Source organism: Rana temporaria, chromosome 1 (genome assembly GCF_905171775.1).
Source record: "Rana temporaria chromosome 1, aRanTem1.1, whole genome shotgun sequence".
NCBI classification, from domain to species: domain Eukaryota; kingdom Metazoa; phylum Chordata; class Amphibia; order Anura; family Ranidae; genus Rana; species Rana temporaria.
The window spans coordinates 324285573-324300476 of NC_053489.1; the positions used below are offsets into that span (position 1 = coordinate 324285573).

Genomic DNA, 14904 nt, shown 5'->3' on the forward strand with positions numbered 1-14904 from the left:
AAGCGTTTTTTTATCGATTGGTTTGCGCAAAATTTATAGCGTTTACAAAAAAGGGGATAGTTTTATTACATTTTTTTTTTTTTTTTTTTTTTTTTTTTACTGCTAATGGCGGCGATCAGCGATTTTTTTCTTGACTGCAGACAATTTTGACACATTTTTGGGACTATTGTCATTTTCACAGCAAAACATGCATTTAAAATGCATTGTTTACTGTGAAAATGACGGTTGCAGTTTGGGAGTTAACCACAAGGGGGCGCTGAAGGGGTTATGTGTGACCTCATGTGTGTTTACAACTGTAGGGGGGTGTGGCTGTAGGTGTGACGTCATCGATTGGGATTCCCTATAAAAGGGAACACACGATCGATGACGCCGCCACAGTGAAGAGCCGTGTGCAAACACAGCTTCCCCGTTCTTCAGCTCTGAGGACCGATCGCGGGACTCCAGCGGTGATCGGGTCTGCGAGTCCCGCGGACACGGAGCTTCAGGCCGGGTCGTGTGCGCGCGACCTCACGGCTGGGCTTTAAGAGCCACGTACATGTACATGGATGTGCCCAGCCGTGCCATTCTGCCGACGTATATCGTCAGTAGGGGGTCGTTAAGTGGTTAAATATGAAATCCACAACTTATGATACATTAGTGTGATGGTCAGTGGGAAGAATGGTCCTTACACTTGTGGTCATTGGGAAGAATTACCTCCTTACAGATAGCTAAAAAGATAAATGGTGTCAGTGGGAACTTATCTGAGAGGCAGAAATTGCCCAAAGCTGCAGGAAACCCAGCAACCTCTGGAGGAACTCACTGCTAAAAGGTCAATCATCCCTGTAAACAGGACCATTTAAGAACATACAGTCTACAATAATCCCACCACACATTAGATAAACAGAAAGCTTCACAGCACTCAAGTCAAATCTATTGGCTTTCCAATGTGCCAGCAAACATGTAAGAGCTTATGGGATGTCTAAATGCAATTATAGACAATTCAGATTTAGAAACAAAACATCACATTGCTCTAATGCCCCGTACACACCATCACTTTATGTGATGAAAAAAAACGACATTTTCTGTGAAGTAAAAAATGACGTTTTTGAAACTTCAATTTTCAAAGACGAAGTTGCCTACACACCATCGTTTTTTCACAATGCTCTAGCAAAGTGAGGTTACGTTCCACCACGTTTTTCCATTGAAGCTCGCTTCATAAGTAGCTTCTGGGCATGCGCGGGTGAAAAAACGTCGTTTTAAACGACGTTTTTGCTACACACGGTCAATTTCTGTGAAGTAAAAGTTGACGTTTTGAAAAACGACACATAAAATTGAAGCATGCTTCAATTTTTTTTGGTCGTTTTTTAGAAGACATAAAACGACGTTTTCCCCCACACACGGTCAATTAAAGTGACGTTTTTAAAAACGTCATTTTTTTTCATCACATAAAGTGATGGTGTGTACGCGGCATAAGGATTTTAGTACTGTAGACTGGAAACAAGAAAAAATGACACCAAGCACCTTTGCCAGTCACCATAATGTAGGCTGTAGGTACATGCAAAAACATTATTAGGCCTCATGCACACAGGGCATTTGCTTTTCTCCTCTAAACACCAGAACTCCTGGCAGGGTAAAAGATGCTTTAAAAAATACATAGAAAGTTGAACATTTAGATGCATTAGGCGTTTAAGCGTTAATGGATTTCAATGGTCGGAATATTAATGTATTCTGGCCTCTGGAATGCATTAGCGCTCAAACACACCTAGGGCTTACACAAGTTGAGGCGCGTTCAGCATTTTTACCACTCTTCAGTTTTTCTCTGAATTTGCTTTTTATGGGGGTTTTTTCAGCATGTAAATGCTGCTCTCCCAATATGCCTGTAAATGCCTTTATGTGCATGGACGACATTACTTGTGTTTGTAACATGGAAGCTGGGTAGACATTTTACATAAATCTGGCCACACCACATACCATCTGATTGTACAGTAACCTATCAAGATTGTACAATCTGGTTGTAAAATTTGTGGCCAGAATTGGAATGCAGGAGCAGAGTATGCAAAGCAATATCTTGTACCCGAGCCTTCACACGAGCTTCTCCAAGGAGAGCAGAGTAATGTTGTTCCAAATCTTTGGTCTTTGTCTGCCAGGTACAATGCTGTTCTTTCATTTGTTCAGCCAGCTTGTCTAGAGAGGTTTCATGGTTTCGCTGTAGATCCACAATCAAAACAGCCTTGTTTTTGCATACTTGTTCTAGATGCGACACCTATCGTAAAAGAAAAGGTTAATGGTAAATTTTTAAGTAGCAGACAGTGATACAAAAACTTTTTTTCATGGCAAGTACTGTACCTTCTCATTAGCTTTATTGAGGTCAGAGATCAGGGTATCAAAATTCTCTTGCAACACAACACACAGCTCTGGCCACGTGAAATTACCCAGCATGGATTTTTGCTGTTTTATAAGAACACATCCTGCCACTAGGCGTTGGTATAAACTGTGCAAGAAAGTCAACGTCTCCTTAAAAAGAAAAAGAGAATTTGGATATAATAAAGAATTATAAAACGGAAACTCAAAAAAAAAAAAAAAAAGGGAATGCAAATAAACTTTGGAAAGTATTTTAGATAATACTGAAAATAACCATGATAGATATCAATCTAAACCCCAGAGATCTTTAAAACTGTAATTCAATAAATAATGCACTGGTTCTGCTTGGACTGATGCAAGTATGTATATGCCATGCCTGTGGGACTTCTGTGGCAGTGGAAAATCACTGTACTATTCCCTGCTACTACAGTGGTTGCTGCCATCTTCGGGGGTCCCATTCATGGAATACCTTGCATTTTTCTCAATGAATTAGGTAGGTATTATCTAATTGGATGAGCAGTTCAAGGGTTCAGACAAACCACTGACAGGGCATTAGTGCTTGGCTGTAACCTTATTTTTCAACACTGCCAAACCCAGAAGTGATGTAATATAAACTGCTTCTGGGTTCTTGCTAGGTAGGGGAAATCAGTGAATGGACGTTCACTGGTCTTCCATCTCCATTACCCTGAGGCACCTGCAGGTGGGTGGACATATCAAGAGTGTGTGTGTGTGTGTGTGTGTGTGTGTGTGTGTGTGTGTGTGTGTGTGTGTGCGTGTGTGTGTGTAAGTAAACCTCCCCATTGCTGTTAGAGGTGCACGATTAATCATTAAAAATTGCAATTCTTTTCCCTTACCGATCTTGAAAACATTTCCTGGTTCAATCTAACAAGTGCAGAGAGAGTTCTCTCACAGCGAAAAAATAAAAAGTCCCGGCAGCCTGGCAAGTTTTGAGTAACATTTCGTTCTTAAATCAAAGGAAAAAAAACTGAATGGGCACCGCTGCCGAAGAGCCTGCAAAGCGGGCGCTATAAAGCCCTTCTTCTGCCGCTAGCGGGCAAAAAGCGCTTCTAGAAACAATAGTAAAGCATCACTAAAACTAGCAGCGCTTTACCGCCGACACCCCCCACTGCCTCAGTGTGAAAGTGCCCTGAACCTTTTTCTGAGGCTTATGCCGCGTACACACGGTCGTTTTTTGGCATGAAAAAAACTAAATTTTTCAGCATGTCCAAAAAACAAAGTTTTTCCAACTTCATCATTAAAAACGATGTTGCCCACACACCATCGTTTTAAAAAAATTATGAACAAGGCGCGGTGACGCACAACACGTACGACGGCACTCTGAAGGGGAAGTTCTATTCGCCTTTGGGCTGCTTTTAGCGGCGTCCATGTTAGTAAAAGACGATTCGCGCTTTTTTGTCTGTTACAGCGTGATGAATGTGCTTACTCCATTATGAATGGTAGTTTTACAAGAACGAGCGCTCCCGTCTCATAACTCGCTTCTGGGCATGCGTGGGTTTAAAACGTTGTTTTAGCCCACACACGATCATTTTTTTACAACCCGAAAAACGACATTTTAAAAAACGACGTTAAAAAATGCAGCATGTTCGAATTTTTTGTTTTCAGAACCCGAAAAACGATGTGAAGCCCACATGATGATTTTAAATTACATTTTTAAAAACGTCGTTTTTTTTTCATGCCGAAAAACGACCGTGTGTACGCGGCATTACTGCTTACAAGTTACAATCAATATTTATTGCTAGGAAATTAATCAGAACCCCCAAACATTGTAAACTTTTTAGTTATTTTTTAAGCAGAGACCCTAGAGAATAAAATGGCGGTTGTTGCAATATTTTATGTCACGCTTTATTTGCGCAGTGGTCTTTCAAGTGCAAACTTTTGAAAAAAAAAACTTTAATACCTCAATACAGGGCACTTTCAACCCCTTCCTGCCCATGCCAAATTTCAACTGTCACTTTTTGAATGACAATTGCGCAGTCATGCTACACTGTAACCATGTGAAATTTTTATAATTTTGGTGGTATTTAATCACTTCTGGGTATTTTATTTTTCCGAAACAAAAAAAAAAAGCCAACAAAAAAAAAAGTATTTTCTTAGTTCCTGCCAGTAAATTTTGTAAATAAGTAATTTTTCTCCTTCACTGATGAGAAGACACTTATGGGCACCGATAAGCAGCACTGGTGGGCATTCATGGGCAGCAGTGATGTGCATTCATGGGCAGCAGTGATAGCCAGCACTGAGTGACATCACTAATGGGCACTGATTGCTGGCACTGGTGGGGCTTTATTGTAATCAGGGCACTGATTACATATCTATATCTCTGTATCTAGATATCTATATCTCTGCGAGGATATGCAGCTGATCGGCGCTCCTCGCCTCACACTGACAGAGTTTGTAGCGAGGAGAGACAATTACTGGCATCTCCGTGTTTACATGTGATTGGACACAGAGATCGGGGCCGTTCTGGGACGCCGTCATATGACAGCGTCCCAGAACGAGAGCCACAACACCCGCTGCAATTTGACAGTGGGTGGGCGGCAAGTGGTTAATGAATTTTTAAAAACGAAACAGTAAAGTTGGCCCAATTTTTGGTATAATGTGAAAGATGATATTACGTGATCTTTATTCTTAGCAAAAAAAATCTAAACATTTTGCCAGAATATTGCAGCTCTATTTACTGTAGATTTAAGCTGTCGGTGGCAACAAAAGGGTTAAAGCCCCAATAACACTCCCCAACCAAGTTCTGCAATCTTTAAAGAGTTCTAAACTAATGCCCAATTAATGCTCTTAAACCCTTAAAGCGGGGGTTCACCCAAAAAAAAATATTTTACGATTACATTTAGCATACTAAGCATAGTAAGGGCATTTACTTTTGGCAGGTCTTTTTTTTTTTTTTCTCTGTACATACCTTTATATTCTGATTTTGTCCAGGGCTTCCGGGTTCCGATGACTGCGGGACTGGGCGTTCCTATCCTTCGGTTCGATGATTGACGGCTTGTGAAACAGGTCCCCTGTCGCACAACGCGCGTCACCAGATTTCCAGAAATAGCCGAGCTGCGAGTCGGCACTATATGGCGCCTGCGCAGTCAGCTCTACACGGCGGGCGCCGTATAGTGCCGACTCGCAGCTCGGCTATTTCCGGAAATCTGGCGACGCGCGTTGTGCGACAGGGGATCTGTTTCACAAGCCGTCAATCATCAAACCGAAGGATAGGAACGCCCAGTCCCGCAGTCATCGGTACCATGAGGCAGGGATAGGAACGCCCAGTCCCGGAGTCATCAGAACGCGGAAGCCCTGGACCAAATCAGAATATAAAGGTATGTACAGAGAAAAAAAAAAAAGACCTGCCGAAAGTAAATGCCCTTACTATGCTTAGTCTAATGTTAAAAATAGGATTTTTGTACTAACCGTAAAATCCATTTCTCTGAGTTCATAGACGGACACAGCCTTCATTGACATTAGGGTTATATCCGCTTTCACTAGGAGAGTTTAGGCAGAAAAAAAGCACTTAAAGTGTTAACAAACACAAACCTCAGTGCAGCTCCTCCCAGGGGGCGTGCCCCCCCTCCTCCCAGGGGGCGTGCCCCCCCCCGGGTATAACCCACACCCTGCTCTAGCAGCCTCAGTTCGTAACAAGCAGTACAAACAAAGGAGGGGTGGGTGCTGTGTCCGTCTATGAACTCAGAGAAATGGATTTTACGGTGAGTACAAAAATCCTATTTTCTCTTCCGTTCATAGACGGACACAGCCTTCATTGACATTGGGGACGTCCCAAAAGCAGTGTCCAAAAATTTGAGGGGTGGGAAAATAACACAGCAAAACAGGTTACACCCCAAACAAAACCAGAGTTGCTCAACGGAGGAACTCCAACCATAAACCGCCGCCTGTAACATCTGCGGCCGAAGGAGGCATCAGAAGATGCACACACATCCACCTTGTAAGACTTTGAAAAAAGTGTGGATCGACGACCAGGTCGCTGCCATACATCCCTGTAACACAGAGGCATGCCGACAGAAAGCCCAAGAGGCCCCGATCGCCCTGGTCGAATGCGCCGTAACCCAAAAGGGAGGCGCCCCCCCCCCCCTTCAGGGCATAGGCCTGAAGCACAATCCGTCGGATCCACCCCAAAAAAAAGGTGGCCGACGAGACTACCAGGCCCCCTCGTAGGACCAGCCACCGACACGAACAGTGAGTCCGACTTCCGGAACGGAATCGTAGCAGATAAGCACACTCGTAGGGCCCGAATCACATCCAGAGGATGTAAAGTGGCTGCCTCCTTGCATTTCGGCCGAGGACATAAGGATGGAAGAACAATGTCCACATCAACGTGAAAAGCCGAAACGACCTTGGGGAGAAAAAAAACGCAGGTCCACCTCATCCTTATGGATGACCAAGTAGGGAGCCTTGCAAGAGAAGGCCACCAGTTCAGACAAAACTCGTCTGATCGAGGTAATTGCTACCAGAAAAAATCACAGTGGAGATGCCCACACTGAGCCATGGCCACGTGACAACGCAGACCTTCCTGGGCTTGAACCCAGAGTCAAATGCACGAAGGGCAGGTACTCTAGCGCTGAGCTAAACCTGCTCCCTTTTTGTGACAGTCAACAAAAAAACCTCCCGAATGTCCACAAAGGGAGCATCCAGAAGAACCAAAAGGACTAAATTCAAAGTCCCATGGGGGTAGTGGAGGGGCCACATGCCAGACCCCCAGAACAGACGTACGCACCAAGGAGTGCGACGCCAAGGCTCATTGAAAGTAACAGCCAGAGCAGAAAAACTGACTCCTAACTGTACTTAAGGCGAGAGCCTGATCCACTCTCTGCTGTAAAAAAACAGCAGAATCCTGGACACCACGTATGTACGAGGGTGCCATTTCATCTCCTCACACACAGAGATGCAGGCCTTCCACGTATGATGTAAATCCTACGTGAGGTAGACTTCCGTGCAGGCAGCACGGTAGAGACCACCGAGCCCAATAGGCCTCGGGCCGTCAGCCCCAGGCTCTCAACAGCCACGCCGCTAAGCCAGTGGCTGTAAAAACAGGGTGGAAGATCGGACCCTGTAACAGAAGATCAACCCCCAGGGGAAGACGCCAGGGGGCGACTGCCACCAGACGCACCAGGTCTGCGTACCAGGAGCGACGCGGACAATCTGGGGCAATCAGGATTGATAGAATCCCTTCGGCTTCCACTCTGCGCAGCAGGCGAGGAAGAAGCTTCCCGAGGAGGGAAGGTTTAAAATAGGCGATAGTGACCCCAAGGAGCCACCAACGCGCCTGACGCGTCTGCCCACGGGTCCCTTGAAGGTCCACGCCTGGAGTGCCCCACTTTCGGCACAGACACTGAAAACCCCTGCGGGTGGAGAGACCACTCTCCTTGGTCTAGCGCAGTCCAACCTAGGAGTCGGCTCGCCAATTCCGTACTCCCGGAATGTACACGGCCGATAGAGCCGGAACGGACCCTTCGGCCCACCGAAAGGACGTGCGCGACCCCCGTCGCTGCAACAGAACTCCGTGAGCCTCCCTGATGGTCGACGTACGCCACAGCGTTGTCGGACAGGGTTCTGAATGGTTGGCCCGGTAGATCCAGGGACCACCAGGCAAGGCAAAGCTTGATCCAGAACATCGATTGGTAGGTGGGTCTAGTCCCTGGAATTCCAGTCCCTGAGACGGAATCAACACTGACTTCTGGACAAAACAGAAGCCAGCCAAAGTCTTGGAGAGTGACAGACACGGCTCCACTAATTCAGAGCCCGAAGAAGCTCGTAGGAGAATGTCGTCCAGACATCCCACGATAACAAACCCCCGCTGCTACAGCCGGGCCAGTATCGGGATGAGCACCTCTGTGAAAACCCGTGGTGTCGACACCAAGCCGAGCGGGAGGGCCACAAAATGAAAATGGTCCTCCCTGAACGCAAAGCCCAGAATCTCTGGTGCTTTGAGCATATGGGAACATGCAGGTACGCGTTCATGACATCCAAAAACGCCAGAAAAACCCCATCCTGAAATTTTGCACTTTGACAAAAAAACAAACAAGGGCCTTGATGCCCAGGATTGGACGGACCCCGTCCTCCTTTGGGGACTACAAACAGATTGGAGAAAAACCCCCAAGCCTGTTCCAACGAGGGAACTGGCACAATTACTCCCCCGACCAGAAGATCCTGGACAGCCCCCGACAGAGCCAACCGGCGAGCCAGAGGATGGAGGGGAAAAACCTGTTTGGTAGACAAGAGAGAAATCCTATCTCGTACCCAGAGGAAACTACCTCGCAACCCCAACGGTCGGAGAGGAGAGACCTCCACCGAGCCGCAAATTCGCGGAGCCAGCCCCCCACCCGAGATGTGAGCGGAGACAAACCTCCAGCGGAAGCAGGCTCGCTGGGCTTGCGGCACCAGGGGCGCCTGTGTCCTCAGTGGACGTCCTAGCCCCCTGAAAATGTTTTCCTGCCTCACTTGGCGGGCGAAAACAAAATCGCATGGGGAATAGGAAATGAGGGCCCTTGCCTACAGTGAGGCACCTACCCCCTTTTTTAGATCGCGGGAGCAGAGTGCTCACACCGCCCGTGGCATCTTTTTTGATGCATTCAGAGATACCCCAAAAATCCGTACACCCCCACAGGGTAATACCACCAGGGACTACTGAAAAGACCATGCGCAGACCAACCCTCAGCCATACAAGGCAGCGCAGAAAACACAGCACAGGCGGAGGCCCTGGAGAGCAAGGGGAGCATATCCAGGGTCGACACACAGACAAATATCTGACCTAATACCAACTAGTCGGTCAGGACCACGCAGGTCATAGAAGCATTCTGCGCCTCCAGCTCCCCGTTCCGGGAAATGTCTGTGACACCCGAGTCCCGGCCAAAACCGGACTCACCACCGCCCCCCCCCCGCTGTGAATATGGAGCGACCACATCCACAGCACCCCTATCAGCGGAGTCCCCAAAAGCGGGAGCCCCTTCCACAGGTAATGTGGCAGCCTTGTTTCAAAACAAGCTACCCAGCTGAACACAGGGGGGGGGGGGGGAGAGACACCCTGATACAGGAATCCTCCCCAAAAAGAGAGGACAGACCACAAAGTATTTTGTACCCTGCGACTGATCCCAATCCTTGCACAACATATTCCAGACATGGAACACAAGGAAAACACATATTGCGGTGCGGGGCGGCACGGAACCCAAAAGGGACTGACACCACTGATGCCACCGCCGAATCCACCATAGCTATGGTAACCCGCACCGCAGTGTCAAGAGCCCCAACAACAGCACCATCAAGTGCTGACCCTGAAACAGGGCCATCCTCACAGTCCGTGTGGACTTCAGCCAGCAGCTACTGACAAAAAAACGGAACCAGAGCCGGACGCCTCAGTGAGGCCTGATTCCCTGTCAGAAAAAATAAAAACAATAATATCCCAGAGGGAGGCAGAGGGGGGAACGATTTGTAACTCCCACATTCCTCCAACACTCCCATCCTGACCCAAACGCCTCAGGGACTGCCAGCACAGCATCCCTGGAGGCCGCAGGAATAGGGACACTAAGGGTTAACATCCCCTAGTACTGGCAGGCTCCACAGGACATCCCCCCAGCCGCCACAGAGAACAGGGAAACCCCCCCCAGAGGACTCACCGTCCGTCCAGACCGCTGCCTGTGCCGCGCCATCCAAAAGGAAAATGTGCAGAGCCGTACGCGCCATCATCCTAGGCACAAGAGCTGTATCAAGATGGCCGCCGAAATGTCTGCGGGCTCCGAGAAAATGGCCGCCGCAATTACAACTGCGCCATATAACACCGCCGTCAGCGGCAAAATGGCGCCCGAAAACGGCGGTTTAAAAAAAAAAACACAGCAAAGCCCCAGTGACACACGCAGTACACAGGCCCACAGGACCCCCTCCGCACATATGGCCACACAGAAAACACAGCACCCACATCAGTAGCAGCCCCCAGTCAGACTGAGCCCCCCAAGCGGGCCCCCCACCTCACGGCCGTCACCCAGAAACTGGGAAGGAGGGAGAGGAAAAAAAGGGAGAGAGGAAAGCAGGGCAAACCCTCAGTGGACCTCCCAGGGGAAAATTGCAGCCAGACCACTTACCTGAGCAAGAGGCCACTACTTACCCGTCCTGCGACCACCGGCTGGAGGTATCCCAGACAGAACCAACGTTCGCTAAACGGCATGGCTGTCGGCCAGACACACTGTAACAAAGCCATAAAAGACCGGTCATATGTGTGCCCTAGAACAAAAAGTTCCCCGGCCGCCCCTGGAGCAACTGGGCCTGTCGTGGACGTCCCAAAGCTGAGCTAAGGGCCGGCACACGCTCGATGGCCGAACATGGGGGGACTACAAGAGTCGAGGACCCAGCCTGTCACCCAGTCGGCTGTTGATAGAAGAATCACAGGATTCAAAAATGCAGGAACAAAACAATAAAAAGCGAGAAAATCGCAAGAAAAAAATCTCCAGAGTACAGGAACTCCAGAGTGCCTGACTCTCCTGACGTTAGGCAGGAAAAAACTGAGGCTGCTAGAGCAGGGTGTGGGTTATACCCGGGGAGGGGGGGGCACGCCCCCTGGGAGGAGCTGCACTGAGGTTTGTGTTTGTTAACACTCCAAGTGCTTTTTTTCTGCCTAAACTCTCCTAGTGAAAGCGGATATAACCCTAATGTCAATGAAGGCTGTGTCCGTCTAAAATTTGTTTTTAGGGTGAACCTCCACTTTAAGTTGCAGGAACACTTCTGCATTTAAAAAAAAAAAAAAAAAAAAAGCACATTTTAGGCCTAAAGATTATTTAAACAAATTCTAGTTCATACAAATGCAATATATTATCCAATTTATTGGAACCTGTTGAGGGAGGCTGTACAGTTCCAGGATCACTTCCATCTGAAAGCCAACAGTCAGCTTGAGAAATTTTTAAAACCCTGTTTCTGTCAACATAAGCTTTTTGTCTGGAGAAGTGAAGAGTTAAACCTTCTAAGCTAAAACCCCCCAATGATAAACTCCCTAAATCCCTGGAACCTTAGTCTTCCAGAACAAGAAACAGATAACCAAATGAATGAAGCTTATTTGTCTGTACGTAATTGAACCCCATGAGTACATGGCCACTGAAGGGGGTATTTAAGAAAGCTGGATCAAAACTGAACACCAAAGGCAAAGTGTTTCTTGACCCAGCTTTATATTCACTTGAGTCATAGGTACCTTTTTGAAACTGTTACATTAGCCATTTGTCCCATAACTATTTTAAAAGGGCATCAGGACTCAGGAGGTCCTGTTTGTCCCAGGGCTTTTAATGACCGTCAGCTGGCACATATTACTTTAGCAGTTTTTTTTTTTTCACATAAAAAGTCAAATAGTATCTACATTCATACCTCTTTATTCTTTTGGAAAGTCTTGCTGATCTTTTGGATTTCACTCTCGGCTTCTAATACCCTTCGGGCTTCTTTCTCCCAGGCATCTTGTGCTTTTCCAAATTCCTTCTGCAGCCTAGCAATTTCAGACTCCTTTTCAGCACATTTAGTATTCAAATAATGCAGTTCCTTTTCAGCAATGGTCTGTTCAGATCGAGCATTCTGAACAACAGCGAGATCATATTAACAAGAGATCCTGGACAGTACTAAGAAAGTGGTCTATTTATAAACGTTTTTACACAATATTCACAATCTTTCACCGAATAAATTTTTCAAAATTAGATTGAATTGAAAAATGTGCAAATCCTGAGTGAAAAATTGTATGAATCTCATCTAAAAACAGTTATCAATCAACTCCAAACTGTTATGTACACAATAAAAACAATGTGATTTGAAATTGTATAATAGAATTGTAAAAGCAAATTTAAAATGGCATTTAAGACCGTAAACAAAGGTTAACTCATTGTTACATTGTTTAATCCTTTTGTATTGTTTAATCCTTTTGTAAACAAAGTAAATGGATTTTTGTTCATTGAAGAATGCAGCAACTTAAAAAAAAAAAAAAAAATCAAAGCATGCCTCTAGTGTTGACCAAACCTCCCATCTGCAAGATGGGATTCAGTTAGTAGCCAGCAGTATCAAGACAATAACACAGAGACAGACAAAATGACTGAATGGGAGCTGTGTCCTTCAATGAACTCAGAGAAAAGGATTTTACGGCGAGTACCAAAAAACAGTTCTCCATCATTCAATGAAAGACACAGTAAAACTTCAGAACATATATAGGAATTCCCAAAGCAGTGCCAGGAAGACATAAATTGAGGGGGTAGCCCAGAAACAAATAAAGCAGAGAGACAAACCCAGGCATAATTCAAACTGCCTAAATCACTGGAGGAAAAGTTGTCACTCAGGATAACAAATAGCAGTCTTCCTTTATTGAAATAACATGCATGCCAGCTGTTAAAACAGCCAACGTATGGCTGTCAGACCATAGTCATGGCTGCGTAAAATGACATTACAAACATTTAAATAAATAGTCAACCAAGCAGTCACATGGCTTGGTTCACTTGGGTAACTATAGTATTTAAATGTTTGTAATGTCATTTTACTTCAGCCATGACTAAGGCCCCTTTCACACTGGGGCGGTGGGTGCGTCGGTGGTAAAGTGCTGCCATTTTTAGCGGCGCTTTACCATCAATTTCATGGAGCTATTCGGGCCGCTAGCAGGGCACTTATATCCCCGCTAGCGGCCGAGAAAGGGTTAAAAGGAGGCGCTTTGCCAGCGGTATAGCCGCGGTGCCCATTGATTTCAATGGGCAGGAGCAGTGGAGGAGCGGTATACACACCGCTCCTTCACCACTCCAAAGATGCTGCTAGCAGGACTTTTTTTACCATCCTGCTAGTGCACCGCTCCAGTGTGAAAGCCCTCAGCGCTTTCACACTGGAGAGACAGCAGTGGCTGTTTCAGGTCGCTTTGCAGGTGCTATTTTTAGCGTTATGGTGCCTGCAAAGTTGAAAGAAAGAAAGAAAGGGTTGGGACTGTAAATGAGATGCGGGTTGATGCAAACAGTATGTATAAGTAAATAAATAAAGTTGTATAGCGTAATAACCAGGCTCAAACTTACCAACCAAATTGCAAGCCGAATTCAACTGTCTAACTTAGTATGTTAAAAGCAGAGTTTGAGCCTGGTTATTACACTATACAACTTTATTTATTTACTTATACATACTGTTTGCATCAACCCGCATCTCATTTAAAGTCCCAACCCTTTCTTTCTTTCTTTCTTTCAACTTTCAGGGATGGAGGCATGTGTTATTCACATGCCTCATTCAAAGTCCCAAACCCTGTTCCATATTTACCAATAGGGATGGAGATGCGATTTTGATGCTTATACATTTACCCTTATGCGTTTTTTCCAGTGCTTTTTATTGCCACACCTATTCTAGATGGAGGCTGGCTGGTGACACACACCCCTAGTCACCTGCTCTCCATCTACTCATTAGCACTTGTATGCCTCTATTGAGGAAACTAGAAAAGTTTAGTTAGGACCACAGGAATGCAGAGAGCCTTGTAAGCGGCCTGTGGCTTATCCATATATTTGCAAATGTGTGCAACCAATCCTCTGCTTTTAACATACGAAGTTAGACAGTTGAATTCGGCTTGCAATTTGGTTGGTAAGTTTGAGCCTGGTTATTACGCTATACAACATTATTTATTTACTTATACATACTGTTTGCATCAACCCGCATCTCATTTAAAGTCCCAACCCTTTCTTTCAACTTTCAGGGATAGAGGCATGTGTTATTCACATGCCTCATTCAAAGTCCCAAACCCAGTTCCATGGTGCCTGCAAAGCACCCCAGTGTGAAAGGGGTCTAAGGCCTGATGCATATTATTTCAATTGAGAATTGGAGAAAGTTGAAACGCCAACATACCTGTTTCCATTCAGACTCAAACTGCTGCCTGCAAAACTTTCTGGCAAGCTGGCAACCACTGACGCAGTTACGCCAGCCTTATAAAAACTGTAAAAGTTTAGCCGCCTGCAAACCTGAACAGCAAAAGCAAAATGATGAAAGCCCAGGACACGTAAAGCGCCCTGAAAGAAAACACAGTAGGTGGGAACGGAGACTCGTATCCCAAAAGACAGTGGGCCTGGATCTCCAGTCCATGGATCCACCTGGATATAGTGGACAAGGAGGCAGCACGACCTTGTCTAGGGCCCTCTGAAACTTTAAATAGAGCATAAGACCTTCGAAGAGGCTGAAGAAGAGAGGCAAATTTGAATAGCCCCAACCACATCAAGGCAACAAAGAACCCCTGCCCCTGGATGGGAAAGATGGGGGACACAAGGAGACCAAGGCAATATCCTAGTTAAGATGAAAGACTAACGCCACTTTTGGCAAACAAAAACAAAAAAGTCCAGGGCGAAGAACCACCTGGCCCTTATGCAACACCAAAAAGGGTTACTTACTGGTAGGAGTCCCAAGCTTGGATATCCAACAAGCAGGAGTAATGGCCCCCCAAGAAAGCTTTTTAATAAAGTTGAGATCAGAATATCTCACATATTCGGAAAGGGAGTCTCATATAAGGCTGACAAGAGACATGCCGTTCCCAAGGTGGTAAAGCGAGCCTAGAAGGAGGAACCACCCAGGTGA

The 14904-nt window shown here is 46.1% G+C and overlaps 1 protein-coding gene across 1 annotated transcript in view; it reads right to left on the bottom strand.

Annotated features, from left to right (window-relative positions):
- CCDC171 (coiled-coil domain containing 171) overlaps positions 1–14904 on the bottom strand; it is a 131892-nt gene that overhangs the window by 51806 nt on the left and 65182 nt on the right. Inside the window, exons 13-15 of the mRNA XM_040360270.1 lie at positions 11710–11910; positions 2326–2493; positions 2054–2242 (exon numbers count right to left, since the gene is read on the bottom strand). Coding sequence (XP_040216204.1) covers positions 2054–2242; positions 2326–2493; positions 11710–11910 — 558 coding nt within the window. The remainder of the gene's footprint in view (positions 1–2053; positions 2243–2325; positions 2494–11709; positions 11911–14904) is intronic.